At 33.3% G+C, this 18,339-nt stretch overlaps 1 protein-coding gene across 1 annotated transcript; it reads right to left on the reverse strand.

The window, feature by feature from the left end:
• Positions 1–6,605: 6,605 nt before the first annotated feature.
• LOC112511437 (activating signal cointegrator 1) lies at positions 6,606–10,969 on the reverse strand. Its single transcript, XM_025117052.1, has 4 exons — positions 10,725–10,969; positions 8,233–8,877; positions 7,900–7,998; positions 6,606–6,999 (listed from the first exon to the last, which is right to left on the reverse strand). The coding sequence occupies exons 1-4, from the start codon at positions 10,869–10,871 to the stop codon at positions 6,721–6,723; spliced, it is 1,170 nt and encodes a 389-aa protein (XP_024972820.1). The 5' UTR covers positions 10,872–10,969; the 3' UTR covers positions 6,606–6,720.
• Between the last annotated feature and the right edge of the window lie 7,370 nt (positions 10,970–18,339).

Consider the following 18,339-nt stretch of genomic DNA (forward strand, 5'->3'; position numbering starts at 1 on the left):
ATATATATAGGAGCGATCAAATAAAAACCGCCTCCATTTGTGTAAACCGTAAACCAATCTCACCCATCCATTTTCTTGATCAATGGTTAAGATTAATTAAAAATAAAAAAAAATTGAAAATACATTTTATAATATCAATAAGGGCAAAAGGGTAAAACCAAATATTCATTTATTCAAGGAAATCATATCATGTATATCATATTATTAATGAAACTAATCTATTTTTTGTAAAGTAATTTATTATTTTTACGTTAACATTTATTATTATTAATGAAACTAATTTATTTTTCAATTTGCAATTATTTCATGACGAACCGCCTACATTATACACCCGTTTCATTTTTCATTTCATCTACTGAATGAATCACCTACACCATCATTGAAACGGGTTTCACCATGAAAGCAGTTCACCGCTCATTGTTCAATTACGCCATGAACCAGTTTCACCTTCATGAAACCTATTTCATGTAAATTAATTTATTTATTTCACTCATGATTTGATGCATTCTTTCTTTTACTCCTTACAATCTTCAAGATTCTGGAGCAGATTACAATCTTCAAGATCCCGAAGCAAATTCATCATGTACCCGTTTCATCATGCAATTATTTCATGACGAACCAAATAAATTATGCAYCCGTTTCATGTTCCATTTTTTCTACTAAACGAATCAACTACACCATCACTGAAACGTGGTTCACCATGAAACGATTTCATATTACTCATGAATCAATTACAACATGAACYAGWTTCACHTTCATGAAACCTGTTTCATTAACATTATTTTTTTAATTTGAACCATAATTTACGATTGCATTCCATAATGCAATTCAATCTTCAAGACCTATTTGCAGATTCAATCTCATAACAATATATCAAATTCAAATTTTTAATATTATAATATAATTAAATAATTAAATGTTACCATTTATACAATTTTTTTTATTACGTTTTCTTAATTAATATTTATTAATAACTTCCATATTTAATAGAAAATATTGTAAATGACCGAAATACCCTTATTGATTATATTTAATTAGAAAAAAAATGAAATTTTCCTATTGGTCGAAATTGGTTTACATGGTTTCTTAGAAATGCACGGTTTTCATTTGAACATGCCTCTATTTATATTATATATATATATATATATATATATATTATTTGTGTTCTCAAAAGGAAAGGAAAAAGGAAGAAATATTTTTTTTCATATTTTTGAACATGAGATAAAAGGAACGGAAAAATCTCATTTTCACATACACATGCGCGCACACACACACACACACACATACACACACACATACACACACACACACACACATATATATATATATATATATATATGGTCAAGTTCAAATGTTAACCAAAGTTTTTGTGTTAACTTTGTTAACCGATCTTGGTCATTCAATTTTTCAATAAACGGTTGTGATTAATTATGATAAAAACTTATTTTTTTAAATTTAAAATTTCATAAAGATAAGTGAACAAAGTTGAAAAGGGTATTTAGGTAAAAAAAATTATGTAACTCCCATATCATTAATTAATTGGGAGTTACAAAATAAAAAATTCTAKGATTTTTTTGTTAATTTATTTTTGTTAATGTAAGAACCATATGAACACATCTATAAATATATGAACCATTGTGTCAAATACGAACAAAAATTTGACATATATATGAACTTGGACTGCATAACATTTATGAACATAATAAGAATAACTGCTACACGAAAGAAAAAAAACAGGTATGAACGCGATATGAACAGCTTGTGAACAATAGTTTCTTCATTATAAACACATTCAGAAGCGATCATTTGTCAATTGCAGTTTTATACATGCATTGCATCCACACCGTTTAAGGTTCACCCCTTGTTCATATCGTGTTCAACTCTTGTTCATATCGTGTTCACCTCTTGTTCATATCGTGTTCACCTCTTGTTCATATCGTGCTCACCCTTGTGATATCATATAAAATATATGAACACATAATCCTAACGCTATGAACACCGGGTGCAAACACTTACACAAATATAAAGATTTGATATCAAGCTTAAAAAAATAACACTTGTGTTCATATGATAGAAGTAACATGAACACAATGGTTCATGATTCATAAAAGTCGGTAATATGACAATACGAAAATAGGTCGTGCATGTACTTCCATTTGAACATGTGAATTAGGTACGTATTTTAATAATTAAAGAAAAAAGCTATCAATACAAGATGAATTATAAAAAACACAACACATCGTAATGAACATAATTTCGATTAAAACAAATCTAAAAAAATAAAAAATATATTACCAAGACATTCGCTTTGGTTAATTTTTTCAATTCTCGGCCTTGAACTCCGTTTGTCATCATAAATCATTTTAATCTTCTCACTGTTGTCGATTTATTTTCCATTGCGTTTATCCATATTAGYTTGATCGATACCGGAAATTTTTATTACCGTGTTTTCTATGCGAATTAAATACTGATAAAACAATGAACATTGAAGATCAATATTAAAAAAAATAAAAATATTAATATTATATATGCATATTTTTTGGGATTTGATGATTTGTAACTCCCTATTAATTGTTTGGGAGTTACATATCAAATCAATTTACTGAAATACCCTTATAATTAAAATGTGAACATGACATAAACCGACAAGAAGAATGAAATTTGATTGGTTGCCATGATTTTCAAAGTTAACACAAAATTGTTGGTTAACATTTGATCTCCCCCCCTTATATATATATATATATATATATATATATATATATATATATATAAGCGATCAAATACAAATCGTTCTTTTTGTGCAAACCATACAAACCAATTTTATTCATCCATTTTCATGATCAAAGGTCATTATAATTATTTTAGGAAAGTAAAAAAATAAAAGTATTATCATTTAATCAAGAAAGGGTAAATTTGGGAAAAGATTTTAAAGAATTTAAATTGGGCAAAATAAAAGTATTACTATTTAATGCTGATTTAAATCTTTGAATGAAAACGATTAATGATGAGTTAACAAAAGAAACATAATGAAATGGAATGAAGCAAAAGGCAATTGTATGAAACAGATAATGCTGAATGAAACTCAAAAAAAAAAACAAAATGAAATGGAATGAAACCTGTTTCATATCAATTTGATACCTATTTCATACCAAAATTCAATATTCTCTTATGAGGCTGAATGTTAAAAAACCTGTTTCATACCAATCTGAAATTGTGTCATTGATTTTCCTTCCATTCATATATTTGACATAGGTTGTTCCTTAATAAACATCTTTTACTTGCACATTGGAAAAATATATTATTTGGGACTGGATTGATTAATGTTTAAGCTTCAAATGTGAATTATATGGTTGTAAATTTGTTCCTCAACTTTCAAAAGCATATAAATAAATACCATCCACCAGAGCTCTTGGTTATTAACTAAAGATTTTAAAATTAGAACTGTTTTGATACTCAAATGAAAATTGAATTTAATAATAACCAAAGACCCTCCGGGTTTTATTTTAAATCTTTACTCTTTTGAACAATCAAAATATAATATCTGATATCCCAAAAATATTTGTTATTCAAAACACAGGCAATTAATGCCTCAGGCTATAAGCCATTTTCCATTCTCAATAACACCGTTGTTATCATTTCAATAAGAGCAATATCTTCAAGTATTCATGTCACAAAGAAATGTTAACTCAGAATTATTGCATCTTATGGATGTGACAACAAGAGCTATAATAGTAACAGATCTCACAATTGTCACCCTTATCCAAAGTACACATCTCCTTGATATGTCACTCTTATCCCATGGTACATCTCTCCTTAATATGTCACCCTTGTTTCCTCATTAAATGCAGACAAATCTGTTGTTTTAGTCAATAATGGCCTAAAAAACAGTTTCATTTCAGAAACTTTATCTCAAGAACTTTCATACTTCTAAACCCAATTCCAATATCATCTCAAAACAACTTTCAAAACAGTTTACTCTTCTCAACCGTTTTGAAAGAAACGATACCTTTCTCAAATTATTTCCTCCTTTCCGAAAGAGAGAAAATGGCACATATTTCCTCCTTTCCGAAAATGGCAAACTGATTGCCTTTCAAATTTTCCAACTTTAAATACCCTTGCCCAAAATAGGCGACGAAGACTTAATAATATAAAATCCCCCCTCACACCCACCTCCACATACATACATATACACATATACATGCATACATCATCTTAATATAAACAAATAGTTACGTAACCAAATAAACAAGTAGTCAATTAACCAATTAATTACCTCAAATTATATAACCGGACCAGTTATCATAAAAATCGGCCCTATACTCACTAAAGCAAAAACCCTAAAAAAGCTTAAAGACTCGACCTTTAGATTCTTGCGACCCAGGGTCGAGCGCTGATTACCCACGTCGTTCAGCTCAAACACACTCAAAAGCTAACTCGTACGACTTCCCCCACGGTCTAGGACCTAGCCACGGGACTCATTGTTTCCCTAATCTTTGATCATAGGATGCCACGCGACTACAATTGCGACTTGGGGTCATGAGCTAGTTCGCCGCAAACACTATTTTGCTCCGCTTCGACATTGTTCTCAGATTTTCTCGCATGAGATCATACCCAAACTTTTCCTCAACTCATAAACTTGAAAATTGAAATTTGAAACTTAATGTAAATCCAATATAATTACATTAAAAAAAAATTCAAGTGTTACATTCTAACCTTTTATATTTCTTGATAAAATAAGCAGATGAACGAGTTAAATCACATGTGGTTAGTAACTGTTGAGTTATCTTTTTTTTATAAAACACCATATGACAATGTACGTGATTCCTTATTTCTTTCTAAAGTAGGTGTTGACACTGTTTTTCAGTTTATTCGTCTCTGTCTTCCTCTTGAAATTAGACTATTCTATAACACCCCATTCGACGTGAAAAAGTAAAGTGTGTAAGCTTCTACAATTATATGGAAGCATTTCATTACTTATACAAGAGAGTCGTGCATAGTGGATCATATTTACAATATTGTACCATTATTTACTATGGTAATCAAGGACGTTTCAATCTTTTTGGAGGTGTTTTACATCTAGAACTTTTGATTACATTGGATAAATGAGATAATAGAGAATATATGTTAAGAACAAAAATGGGCTACACCTAAAACGATTAACAACCTGAAACTAATCCTAAACCATTAATGATTTGAACCTAAAACCATATAATTAATGGTTTGAGCCTAAATAATTTCGGCCATAGTTCTACACATGTCGATAAAAAGACCCTAAACACATGAAAATATAGGCCCCAAAATTTTGGGGTCCCTGTTCAAAATCTCACATTTAACATGCTAAGGGAATGTGCATATCATGCTTTCTGAACTCAATACATATATCCTATTTATATATACCTCTGAGATATTGATTCATGTCTTTGCTCATCATTGTTCCTCATGTTGGTTTATCTGTCTAGTGATACATACACGCAAATGTCGAGTAAACTTGAAATTTAAGTGTTTTTTTACGTAAATTCATTTAGTGACGATTTCAACTTAAGTCCCAACGATTAGACACGATAAAATAAGTGCAAAAAAAATACACAACAAACAAGTAAATACATTACGATTGGTGACACAAGAAACCCGGAAACTGGGTAAAAACCGCGGGTGATGAAGATCATTGTTTCATTAGTATAAGAAAGTTGATATGAACAATGTGAGTACAAATATGTCACACTAAGTAAATGCATGTCAATTTTAGAAATTAAGTAAAAGAAATGGTTCACATATATGGAAATATTGTGGCTGAATCTGGCCTCTCTCCTCTCTTTTATGCTCGGGTTCCCCTAGCAACCATTAGATGATCTCACGAATGTCAGATAGTTAATTGAAAGTAACGATAGAGGTGGATTGCACACTTAACTCGTTCAACCGGTCACTGATCCCCTGGGCATTTATGTTGTCAAGGCCACTACCATCTTGACGCTACCGTTGTCGTTGACACTATTATTGTCGTCAATTTTCAAGCATCGCCTAGCTAGCTTCCGGTTCCAAGAGTCACCTAAAGCATCATTATCATTATCATTATCATGGATTACCATTTGATAAGATAACCCTACAAATTGTAATTGCAACACTAAATAATACCCAAAGTTTAATACATTGTTTTTAAAACTTTTAACCAAACACTTTAAAAGTGATTAGCATTTAAACACAATACAAGTAATCAATAACCAACTGATAAATATAAATAAACCCAATAAAAAAAACTTGCTTACCATTTTCCTATTAGAAGAAAAATTGCAATATTTTGATAGAACACAATAGGAGGGTATTTTTGTCTTTTTTCATCATTCCGTTCCAATTTTGTTGCAAACCAAACAAACAGATTCCAATTCATTAGACAGAATAAATTACGTTCCTACCAACCAAACACTTGATCAAACCTGATAACATTCCATTTCGATTCCTTCCAGATTCCAATTTCTTTGACAGATTTCATTTCTTTATAAATCATTCTGCGAACCAAATGCCCCATAATTTCCCAAATGTAACCTAATGATCAGTAACTATGCTTTAAGTGACAGCCAATCAAAAATCAAAAATCAAAAATCAAAAATCAACACGTATTCGGATATATATATCGTATGAGACACCAATGTTATCATGCTCAAGTATACAAGACGAAACCGCTGAAAGAAAAGAATTTTTTTGTACACCAAACAAAACCCCATTTTAGAAGCTGCTAATATCCAAATGGTCATGGTTTTTTAGTTCAGTGGTATCATGCTGCACTCTCCCACTGATTTCCAGACACAAGCCTTTAGCTATCCCTTTGTTCATGTGATTCGCCTTGCCATCGGCATTTTTCTTGCTGGGCCCAGGGTCGATGAAGATTGGTTGTATCTCGAGGCTCGGGTTGGGTTTGAACCGGTTCACTTCACGATCATCAGCAGGCCTAAGCAAGATGCTCTTCGGCAATTGTTCTGAGGCTTCATCTTCATTCAGAAGCACCTACAGTAAATGTTCTAACAGTTAATACCAAACAAATCTACTAATCCAGAGTAGAGTCTCGAGAGGGTAAGATGTATGCAGGACCTTGCATCTACCTTGAGAAGGTAGAGAGACTTTTTCTGTAAAGACCCCCAGATTGAAAAATGAAATTTAACGGTTGAAAACAAGTATAATGATATGGGCTTAAGATGGGAGTGGGTGGAGGGTTTATTTAGGAAAATAACCTTCCTACATTTTTTGAAGCATTTATCTAATAAGTAGGCATTCTTAAATCTACAGAAGGTCCTGCATTTCAAAATGATATTTTAGAAGGTTATTCTCCTAAGTAACCCATGGGACGGAGGCGGGAGAGGGTAACAACCTATGAAGATTATTATCTACTTACAGGGAAAAAGATACACGAGGCTTTGTTTTAAGGGAAAATTTATACGAAGAAGCAAGATAGCAAGGTTCCATCCATTGGTGCTGCTTTCTGCACTTAGTTTTGAGGGTCGCTCTTTATTTCTCCTCACACCAAATAAAGAGGACCCACAAGACGAAAATATTAAACGGTGAACTTTGAGCATATTTTCATGATTCATTGTCACATCCATGCTTGAAAGCCGAGAGTTTCAACGTGCACCTTGCCACCTTGGCATATATGCTATGTTGTCATTTCCTTGAAAGTAATTGTGTTAACGGCATAGAGTAGCTGAATCCGATCAAGCAAATCCAAACTAAAAGTAAAGGTGGGATCTTTAGAGTGCTACTGATTGTGTGCATAATAATATGATGAATATTTTAAAAATCTAAATCATAAGAGCATGCACTAATTTTATCCACTTTTACACTCGTAAGATATTAAGAGAAAGGGGAGGATGCAAAAACAATAACGAATGTAAAGAAGTCAAAGAGCAATACCTTACGCCCAACCAAATCAAAAGAGATGACAACTTTGTTGCGGTTAGCACGTTCAGCCTCCTCTATCTCCTCTTTTTTCTTTCTCAAAAGTTCCTTTTCCTGTGTGCCATTGAGATTCAAAAGTTAAAACGACGGCATATAAAACCAAATCATACCAAATTAAACAAGCCCGGTATGTCCATCCGAAGGCGGGCGTGATGTACGCTGACCCGACCTCTACCCTGAAGAGCAGAGTGGTTGTTTTGTGAAAAACCCCGCTTGTGCAAAGTGTTAGGAAAAAAACGACCACATATCTGATGCACTTTTAAATTGGAAAATTGACCAACAAGATACCTCCATTGACAGCCAACTGTTCCCTTCAATCTCATAGTAGTCACTTTGATCATCTATCACAGTTGTACGTGCAGCAGAGTTTCGATCATAATCAACAAGCCTCTTTGCATAAGCTTCGGCTGCTGCCTCAGCATCCGATAAGGGACCAAATTCTTCCTCTAGCCCAGCATACGTGCTTCCTTCTCTCAGAACAAGGGCCCCACAAAAGCTGCAAGGTCCCTCTCCTTCCTGTTCACACACAATCTTCCCACAAGATAAACAATTACTAACCAGTCTGTGCCTACGAGCTTCACACGAACATGGTTTTCCCTGTTGAAAAATGATAGAGCCCTTGGAAGCCTCCGCAATTGATATGACTTTCCCAGATTTTTTCTTCTTTGACTTGCTTTGATTGCCTGTTTGTTGGTTTTGTGGTTGCGTGATCTGAGTTGGGATGTTTTTCTCCTTGGAAGTGGATGGTGCAGCCTCTTTTGGAGCTTTTACAGGTTTTTTAGTCACACTAATTGGTTCTTTTGCTGGTGGTTTGACATACTCCCGTAATTGGGAAGTTGGACCATCTAGCAAGGTGCTGGTAGTATCTGTATAACCTCTTCGCTTCAAATATTCATCGATCACATGTCGGCCAGCTTCCTCGCCAACAATATTCTGTATACGGAAAAAAACAAAATATGTTAAGGTTTTGTTCGTTTATACCATTTTCCTCAGCCCTCCATTTTGTGGGTCCCAGCTTTCTTTTCTGTTGGATAACCATACCAAACAAAACAAGCCCAATATATGCCACCCGGAGGTGGGGTCCACGGGTTGTACGCAAACCTAATCTCTACCTCAAAGTCTAGAGCACTTGTTTCCGTGAAGACCCCCGGCTTGTGCAAAGTGTGCGCAAAAGATGCAAAAAAGTATATGAAGTTCAGTTATGAGACATTTTCTGTTTATCCATTTAGTATCTCCTCTATTTCTTCTTACAAATAGAGGTAATCTTCCTTCAATGCATGGACTATAGTGAAATCATGAGATGGGAGAATCCAAACAACAATTATGGATATAGACAAATCGGTAAACCACATAAACACCTTCTCCAATCTGCAACTACAATCAGGTGTGTGAGATTATAGAGTCTGAAACTTTCTCCTTACATTAAGGCCATGTTTGCAACCATAAGCTAACTTTTTTTGTATTCATAGAAAAAACCCCATTTGGTTATCCATAAGCTAGCTTTTTGAAAAGCTACTTCAAGTAGCTTTTCAATAACCTCCAAGGGCTTTTTTCAAATTATTCCCTATTATGGCCCTTATATTTTTTTAATTAATTTTCAACATGTCCTTTTAGGTCATTTTACATTTTCATCTAGCTTATCAGCTAATTTCTATAAAACATGACTAGTTTATCAGCTAACAACTAGCTCATTGACCAACAACTAGATTGCCGAACATAGCCCTGGTAAATGGGACCGACCATAGCATCTTTTAGTCTCACCACTATGAATAGGACTCACAAAATGAAACATTGGTGGTAAAGATGTTCTGTTATGCTTGCTGACAACAAAAACACGACTCATGATTTACAGAATCTGAACGCTAATCTAAGATTCTATCATCACTACTCTGCAAATCAAATGAAAGACATTAACAGAAACATAACTATCACAATTTGAAACAACCTTTGAATTTGTGTGTGTAAAACATCCAATTCCACATAATTGTTCATTTACACATAATCTTCATGGCTACTTAAGTACACAGAGATCAAAGAAATCTCTTGAGATATCCAACAAGTTATGCATGAAGATTCACTCCCTGCCTTTTCTCCCATTCTGTTAAGACCCAAATAAAATGTAATACAAAGAAGCTGCTTTGCAACTTATGGCATGATCTGCAGCATCTTTAAATGTCATCAACTGCCTGCCGTTCTATAACTAGAATCCATACACTCAAACCTACTGTTTCATATTTATGTGAATGCAGAAACAACACAAGATGAAGCGCCCACCATAGACCTATTGTCTACAAAATACAATTTCGAAGAGATCCTATGGTGCTCTGAAAGCATAAACTGGAAGCAAAATGAATACAAAATATGGCACTCCAATAAGACCATTAATTAGATGCTTATGCTTTAATTCCCGTTGCCATTTATCACATAACCAACATCATGATATATCAATTCTACTAGAGTATTAGACAGCCAACAAACAAACAGCTTCACCATCCACAACAGAACTAATAATCTGATATTTTTGCAGATCAGATGACATTTCGATTCACGGCAATGCATAAACTTGATAAACCCTACCGGACACCCTTGAATAAATCCAATCATCACGACGCCTAATGCAGCAAAACGATATTCAAAACCATGGTGCAAACCCCTACTAATTAACTAAACCCAAAGATCAAATTCTACAACGATAGGAAGAACCCCATTTAAGAATTGAACTTTTTAGGTTAAAACAACGATAAATAGAACATGTAGTGAGATGAAATATGAGAAATTACATCGAGATACTCCTTGGCGTCAATAGGAGGAGCAAGATCACAGTAGGAGACTAGCCCTGAGATGAGATCACCGTCCAAATCCAAACCCTCCGTCTTCCGGCAAAGGTCCAGTAACGCCTTCTCCAACCACTGTCCCGCCGTCTCCATTCTCAGAAGTGTTGCTGCCGATCGAGATGTGAAGCAATTCAGTAGTTTCCAATTTCTAAAGTTTAGAGTTACTTTGGCATGTTAACAGATATGATTCTTCGATTTTATTTACAATTTGTTCAAATTAGTCATGCCATCAAAATCTAACAACATTCGTGTTAGGGGTGTTTGGGATGGCTTATTTAAAAGGGCAAATTGCATAAAAATGTAATGTACTCTAGTTTTATTCTTATTTTGGGTAACATACTTTCAAAACCTTTATTTTGATACTTAAGATGTGAAATCTCAAACTTTTAAGTACCTGGGTTACCTATTCTTCAGGTAACCGGTAAACTAAGAATGACATGTATTTTAAACAAATGATGTGGAATAAAAATTGACATGTAATCAAATGACATGGAAAATATTAAACACATTATTTTTTTTAAAACTAAATTTCCCAATACAGGGGTTTCAAATTTTCAATCGGCGCCCTAAATCTCAATCGACGCCCTAAATCTCAATCGACTTCTTCAACTCTAACAATCGGCTTCCTCAATCTCAATCGACGAACTCTTCTTGCAAATCTTCCCTCAATCGTCGTCACCAATCTCCTACATCGATGTTATCTGGTCTTAGGTATGTAAAATCGTTGTATCTCTTCTTCATCAACTCCATTTTTTGTGGTTTTAGAGCTTTTCTAAAATTTCCCTTTTTGTGTTTTTAGGGTTTGAATCTGCTATATCACATTGCAATGAGTATCAGGTTAGTTCTAAACTCAAATARAGCATCGATTATAGTCAGTTTCCATGGATTATGATTGACTGATTTGCCGTATAGATATAGCAAGAATCCTATATAAGCTTCTATCTTGTACAATCTCAATCCAATAGAAATCCATTTGTTCTGTTGTGTGCTACGGTGCCACCGCTCCGTTTAGTTGCTGGGTCCAATAGAAATCCATTTTTCCCATGCATACAATTACCCTTGTGTTGGCTGTGGTTACTTGGTARAAGGCTTACCATTTCATAGGGAAAAACTATGGCAACCACCAAAGTTATTATTGGAATTTTGTCATGGGGTTTGATCCCAAATAGATGGGAAAGTGAAATCYAAGCACTTAAGCAGCTTTATATATGCAAAAGCGTTTATATAATTTAAATTTAAACATGATTTGGGAGAACTTGAAATCGAAAAGATTTATATATAAATCTTRACTYATCAGTATCACTTTGCAAGAAAATGTTGTATATTTTAAACACAATCGTGAATGCATTTTGTAAAGGTTTCTGTTCTCAAAAATTGTTAATCAATGATTGTGTTATGTCTACCTGATCAGTAGCCGATGACTTTCAGCTGATGGATTTTAAAGGATGAATTTCAGCTGATGGGTATCCACTGGCATCTCGGTTACTGGTTTAATTGCATTGTTCTTATATTAATATGGGTAATCAACAAGTCCTATCACATGTCAATCATGACCATTAAGAAAAACAAACACACAAGTTCATGGTGGTTATCAGGGCTGTCGCCCAAGCCAACATAGGCCTAACCCTTAAACTTGTTATACTAGGGTCATTTTTCATATTTTTCAAAGAAAGTTTACCTAATACACTCTTGATCTGTCTCTCGAGTCTCGACCATACGCTCAAATCGACGCTCTTGAATCCACTCGAGTATCTGCTCTCCTCTCAGCCTCTGGCTCTCGGCCTCTTACGGTTTCACCTTGCTCTTCTCTACGGTTCTACCCCTCAACCTTTCGGCCTCTCATAATATGCCTTAATTCCTTTCTTTGGCCAAGTATTTTCTTTTCTAATGAATTAATTACAGATTAGGCTAATAACGTTAGTAGATTACTTATTAGAATATTAGGTTATTTGCCTATTTGAGTATTTGACTATTGGGTTATTTGAGTATTTGATTACTTGATTATCTGCCAATTTGAGCACATGGAACCACAAAAAGAAAACCTGTTGAAGCAATTTTTTGATTTGTGGCTTCATAATAACTAACCTATTTTTTTGAAGCATTAATTGTTTCCTCATAAAGGTCATTGCTAGAAGYAATACTAGTCTTTCCAAAACCAAGAACCTGAAATTGCTTTTCTACATTGTGAAAGAACTTTGTGGCTTCGCATGACAGATAAGCAAGATCACCAGAAGATTAAATAAATAGTACTAATACAACCACAAATTAATCTATAGATTCAACTCAACTTGGTAATCATAAATCATGATATTATCATGATATCTTGACTTAGAGTGCTGAAAAGGGATGGTGAAACGATTACATATTGATTTAACTTCACCACAATATTAAGGACCGATTGATAGTTCTAAGCATTCATCAAAATGCAAGCATTTACATGAAGGAATATGTCAATTATGCATGATTAAAACGTTAAAACATACACCATGTCATTAATTTAGTGCTAGAGCAATAACACAAAAATTAGGAACACCACTCCTAAAATAGGATTAGATTGAATTGGATTCATGTATTTGAATTCAATCTAAAATAGTTGTATCCTCTAGGCAATGYCCAACACCATAGTGCTACTGGGGTGAATTTCGCCTTAGGACACTGTAGGCATCTGTMTATATATGTATCTGTTTCCTTGGGCAATATCATCAACAGGCTAGTATTGATTGGATTGATTTTAGAGTAAACTACATTTTTATCAGGGAGAGGTTCAAGCGGCAGGACTTCAAAGAGAAAGGGTTGGTCCAATTCCACCGATTGTGGTAAGTAAACCTTGTGATTCTTATGTTTTTTTATCAATTTTTTCTGATTTGTTATTCAAAAGTCATTAGGTAATTAACGTGACTTTTTTTTTATTTGAAGTTGAAGCAAAAGAAGGGGAAGAAACTGCGTCTAAAAGGACTAAGTGAAGTCGGGTGTAATATTGGTTGGGCATTAACAAAGTATAGTAGCATTTTGGTTTATAATTGATAGCGGTGTTATGTTATTGTCCTTTTATTATAATTGATACGTCATTTTTGTAAAATATTTAACCATCTGGAATATTTTTGTTAATTAATTTATCAAATGTTTAGCAATGATTATMAATGTTTTTATTATTTGATATTGTTTAGTGAATTAAAATTTAAACAAATAATAGGCCTAAAGATGTAATTTTTCTTAATTGAAAAATACGTATTTCACAAAAGAATAAAATTAAAAGAACGATATGGATTTTTTAACTGAAAAAAATACAAATTTAAAAAAAAATGATGTGGAATTTTCCTTAATTGAAGAAAATACAGATATCTAAAAAAAATTAAAAATGACATGGATTTTTTTTTCTTAGATGGCATTGATAAAAAAAATAAAAAAATGTCACATCAATAAAAACCTAATCCTAGTCAGCATTTGTAAGTCATCAGGTAGACCAGGTACTTAAAAGATTGATATTTTACAATTGAGGTACCAAAATATAGGTTTTAAAAGTATGTTACCCAAAATAGGAATTAGATGAAAGTACATTACTTTTTAATGCAATTTGCCCTATTTAAAACAACTTATGTTTTTGTTTCTTGTAAAAGTATTTATTAACTTATGCGGTATCAAATCGGAGTTAAATAAAAAATGATTAAAATTTTAAACTGGTAATAAGCAGTTTTTCATAAGTCAGGAATGATTAACTTATAAAAAATAGCTTATTACCGGTTTGACACCGGTATAAGCATTTTTTTTCTTATCCAAACACTAGAAAATAGCTTAGCACCGGTGCCAGACTTAAATTAGTTAAAAACAGTTTTTATAAGCAATCCCAAACAACCCCTTAATTCCTTTGTTACTTCATCCATAATTTTTTTTGCAACATCTTACAATCTTTGTAGAGACGCTCTAAATTCAAAACTTTTGATTACATTGCATAAATCATATAATATAATAGAGTGTTAAAAAACAAAAAGTGTCTAAACCTAAATGATTAATAATCTGAAACTAAACCTAAATCATTAATTTTATACTAAACAATTATATTTTATTTTTGTATTATATTATAAGAGTCTCTTAATTATTCTGACCACTTAATCATTCAGCACCTTAATAATTTGAACCTAAATAACTTCAGCTATAGTTTTACATAGGTCGATAAAAAGACACTAAACAAATATAATTTGGGCCTCAAAATTTTGAAGGCCCTCTTCAAAATCTCACATTTCACATGCTAAGGGACGACTCTAACAAATATTTAATTTTGTATATTACTTATCCATTTTAACTTGTAACAAGTAAGTCTTGTAATTATTGATGATGTGTGTGTGTCAAATCGTTAAGTTATATAGTATTTGTTTTTTATTACATAGATAAAAGAATGTTTTATTGTTATGTTAGATTAAAACTAAAAACAAACTTCACAGGGAGTGATATCTTAAGCTCTAAATGAGACATTAGTCGTCACTTTAATAGATTGTTTTATAATAAGTTTAACTTTCCTTCTTCCGGAGACTATCTATAATTCATTTATTCATCATCAATATGAATTGAAATTGAAAAGGTTGAGTGTTCGTACTCAGTCCCCTTTATGCGTATGAAAAGCCGAAACTTAACACACACAATTGAAAACCTCCAGATTACTTCTCTACTGGTCGAACCACCAAGAACGCAATCGGGATACCGAGACCAACTGACTTTGTTTGCTGGACGCACCACCCACAAAGACAATCTCTCAAACTTGCAAACGAGCCCTCGCTTACAAGAACAAGTTCACCCGAACTAATCAGATTGTTTTATGCAAAACGATAAATAAATAAATAACGTTTTGATTCATTAAAAAAAACTGATTTTATTTCAATAAGGTACACATGCTTAAATAGGGTAAAAAAACCATAAAAAGGAAACTATACATGCCATATGCTTATTTAATCTATGCTTATCTTAACCTTGGAAAGAAAAACTACTAAATCTAAGCAAACTACTAAATCTAAGCTCAAACCTGGTAAAACGACCTCAAGTGAAGCCTAAAAATCCAGTGAGCAAAAATCTATGAAAGCAATGAAATTTTGATCTTCAAGTGAATTGGTTTGAGTGCGAAATAATATAGAAATCTCCAACTCTTGAATTCAGCTCATATTGTAAATTTGAAGCTCCAACTCGATGTTCTTTTTACAAAAATTGAGTAGATTCTCGAAGTTCTCTTCGTTTAATTTCGTACCACCCCTCCCCTTCTACAAGTACCTGTGTTTGTCATCCCATTAGGGACCAATAAGTACTATCACAGTAGATAGTTTAATCTTACAAATTAGATATCCGATGACCTTTTTTTCTCATCATGATAACGATTCTCTTGTCAAACCTTCAAAGTTCAACAATCATAACTTTGCTTTGTGAAAAAGTCGTATGACTCTTTTCTTAAGGATGTTGACAATCATTATATCAACATTCTCAAGGACGACCATATCGTTCCAAAATTCTAGATTTGTGGTAGATGAGTGATGATGATGATGATGATGAACCTAACACCCATGAAAGGTACATTATCAAGGGCCCCAATCAACACTAAAGATGACAACAAACAATTGCCTTAGATGCCAAGGTAATGACCATGATTGTCATGTCTCTTTCTATGTTTTATCACCTTCTTGTAAATTTCACAACTGTCAAGGACATGTGGAACATTTTTTTTGTTATCTATATGAAGGAAATATTGGCGTGAAGAAGAGCAAGAAATGCAATATGAGCTCTTTGCGTGTGGGAAAAGTGAATCTCTTGCTGAGTGCTATAATAGATTTATTGGTCTCTCAGTGATATAAAATTACATGGCAGAGTCTTTGAGGATAAAGAAGTGTCGTGCAAGTTCATGGACTATTTACCCAATTTCTAGGAAACCATTTCTACATATAGTAATACCAGCAAAAGATCTTGATCATATGTCTCTCACTGCTATATATGGTAGTCTCCAATATGATAAACAAACCAAAATTCCAAGAAAATCGATTCCGTAAGACCCAAAAAGCAACCATGTAGTTCTTTTGTGTAATGATTCAAAGAAATCTATATGTGAGTCACGAATCAATTGCCTATCCGATTCTGAAGAAAAAAAAGACTGAATATTGACAATGTCACTGAAAGCTACATGGTTAATTCTAATGATGAGATGTCCATAAATGATTTGAATGACAAGATGGCTAAAACTTATAGATGGTTTGTCAAGAAAGGTTTGTCCATGATATAATTTGAACTTCAAAGCCTCCAATCGAAGAGTTGCAGATCGGCCTAAGCCAAGCGTCTTTACCAAGGCAAATGAAGAGTGTTACAATTGTTACAAGAAAGACCAACTTTGTTGCCAAGTGTTGAGACAAAAAAGTCACCAAGCATCAACCTTATCTTCGTGACTCCAAACACGATAAGTACAAAGCTAATTACAAGAGAGAAAATGCCAAAAACCTTTAAAGAATGGAAAGGGCCTCATCGCAGAGACTCGTGATTGGATTGTTGAACCCACTTCCTCTTCTAGTGATGGTATGGTGATGTAGCATATTTGTGGTTGATGGCTAAGATATAGAAGATGGATGATTTTGACTAGGGGTGGTAAATTAGTACCAAACCAAACCAAACCAACCAACATGTATACCAGTTGTACCAAATAAATTGGTATAAATTATAATTGGCTGGCAGTACCGTACCAAGCGTGTAGACATGGTTGGTACATGATATTGAATGTTGTGTGCCACGACAGTACCGTGGTACCGACTTATCTAGTAAGTTAATTAATTATTTGGGATTTTAAAATTTGAAATAAAAAGTTTTCAATTTTGTTTTATTTGTTCACCTTACTACCTAAACCACTTAATCTAAATTCTAATGCCTAGAATCCTAGCAATTTAGAATGTTGTTTGGTATTTTGGTGTGAAGATCCCACAGATGAAGAAATGTTCCCTTATTTTGAATTAGTTTTTTTCTTTTTCATATATTGAATACTGCATTTTGTTACATTTAACCATTTGGTTTGAGCATTTGAGCATTTTGATTTTTTTTAGTTTCGTATATGTATCATGAAATTGGTACAAGCTGGTATCAACATGTACCAACCGAAAAAGTCGGTACCAATTACATTTGGTTGGTACATGGTATAGGATTTTACATACCCGTTATAATTGGTTGGTATACGGTATTGGCAAAAAAAATGTCCACCCCTAATCCTGACAAGGCTTCTACCTCTACCACATGCCGAAACCTCAAAATTTGTGGTAGCTAAGGAAATCACAAAGCTAAGAAAGGTAAAAATTTCAGAGGCCCTTCCTCTGCTAAATATAATAAACATAACACTCTAATTTCTTAATTGTAGATCCTTAAAACGCTATTGAAGGCAGAAAGAAAGTTGAAATACAAAACCATCTACTCAGCTAAATGAGTGTTTAGTCAACTTAAAGAGTTTGATAAGCTAAAGAATGAATCGAATGAACATAAAATCATTAATAATATTCTTAACAAAGAGAGGACTAATGTTGGTCCCAAAAGGGTCTACAAGAATACTAAACAG

Source organism: Cynara cardunculus, assembly GCF_001531365.2.
Source record: "Cynara cardunculus var. scolymus isolate 2C chromosome LG 4, CcrdV1, whole genome shotgun sequence".
Classification (NCBI taxonomy): Eukaryota; Viridiplantae; Streptophyta; class Magnoliopsida; order Asterales; family Asteraceae; genus Cynara; species Cynara cardunculus.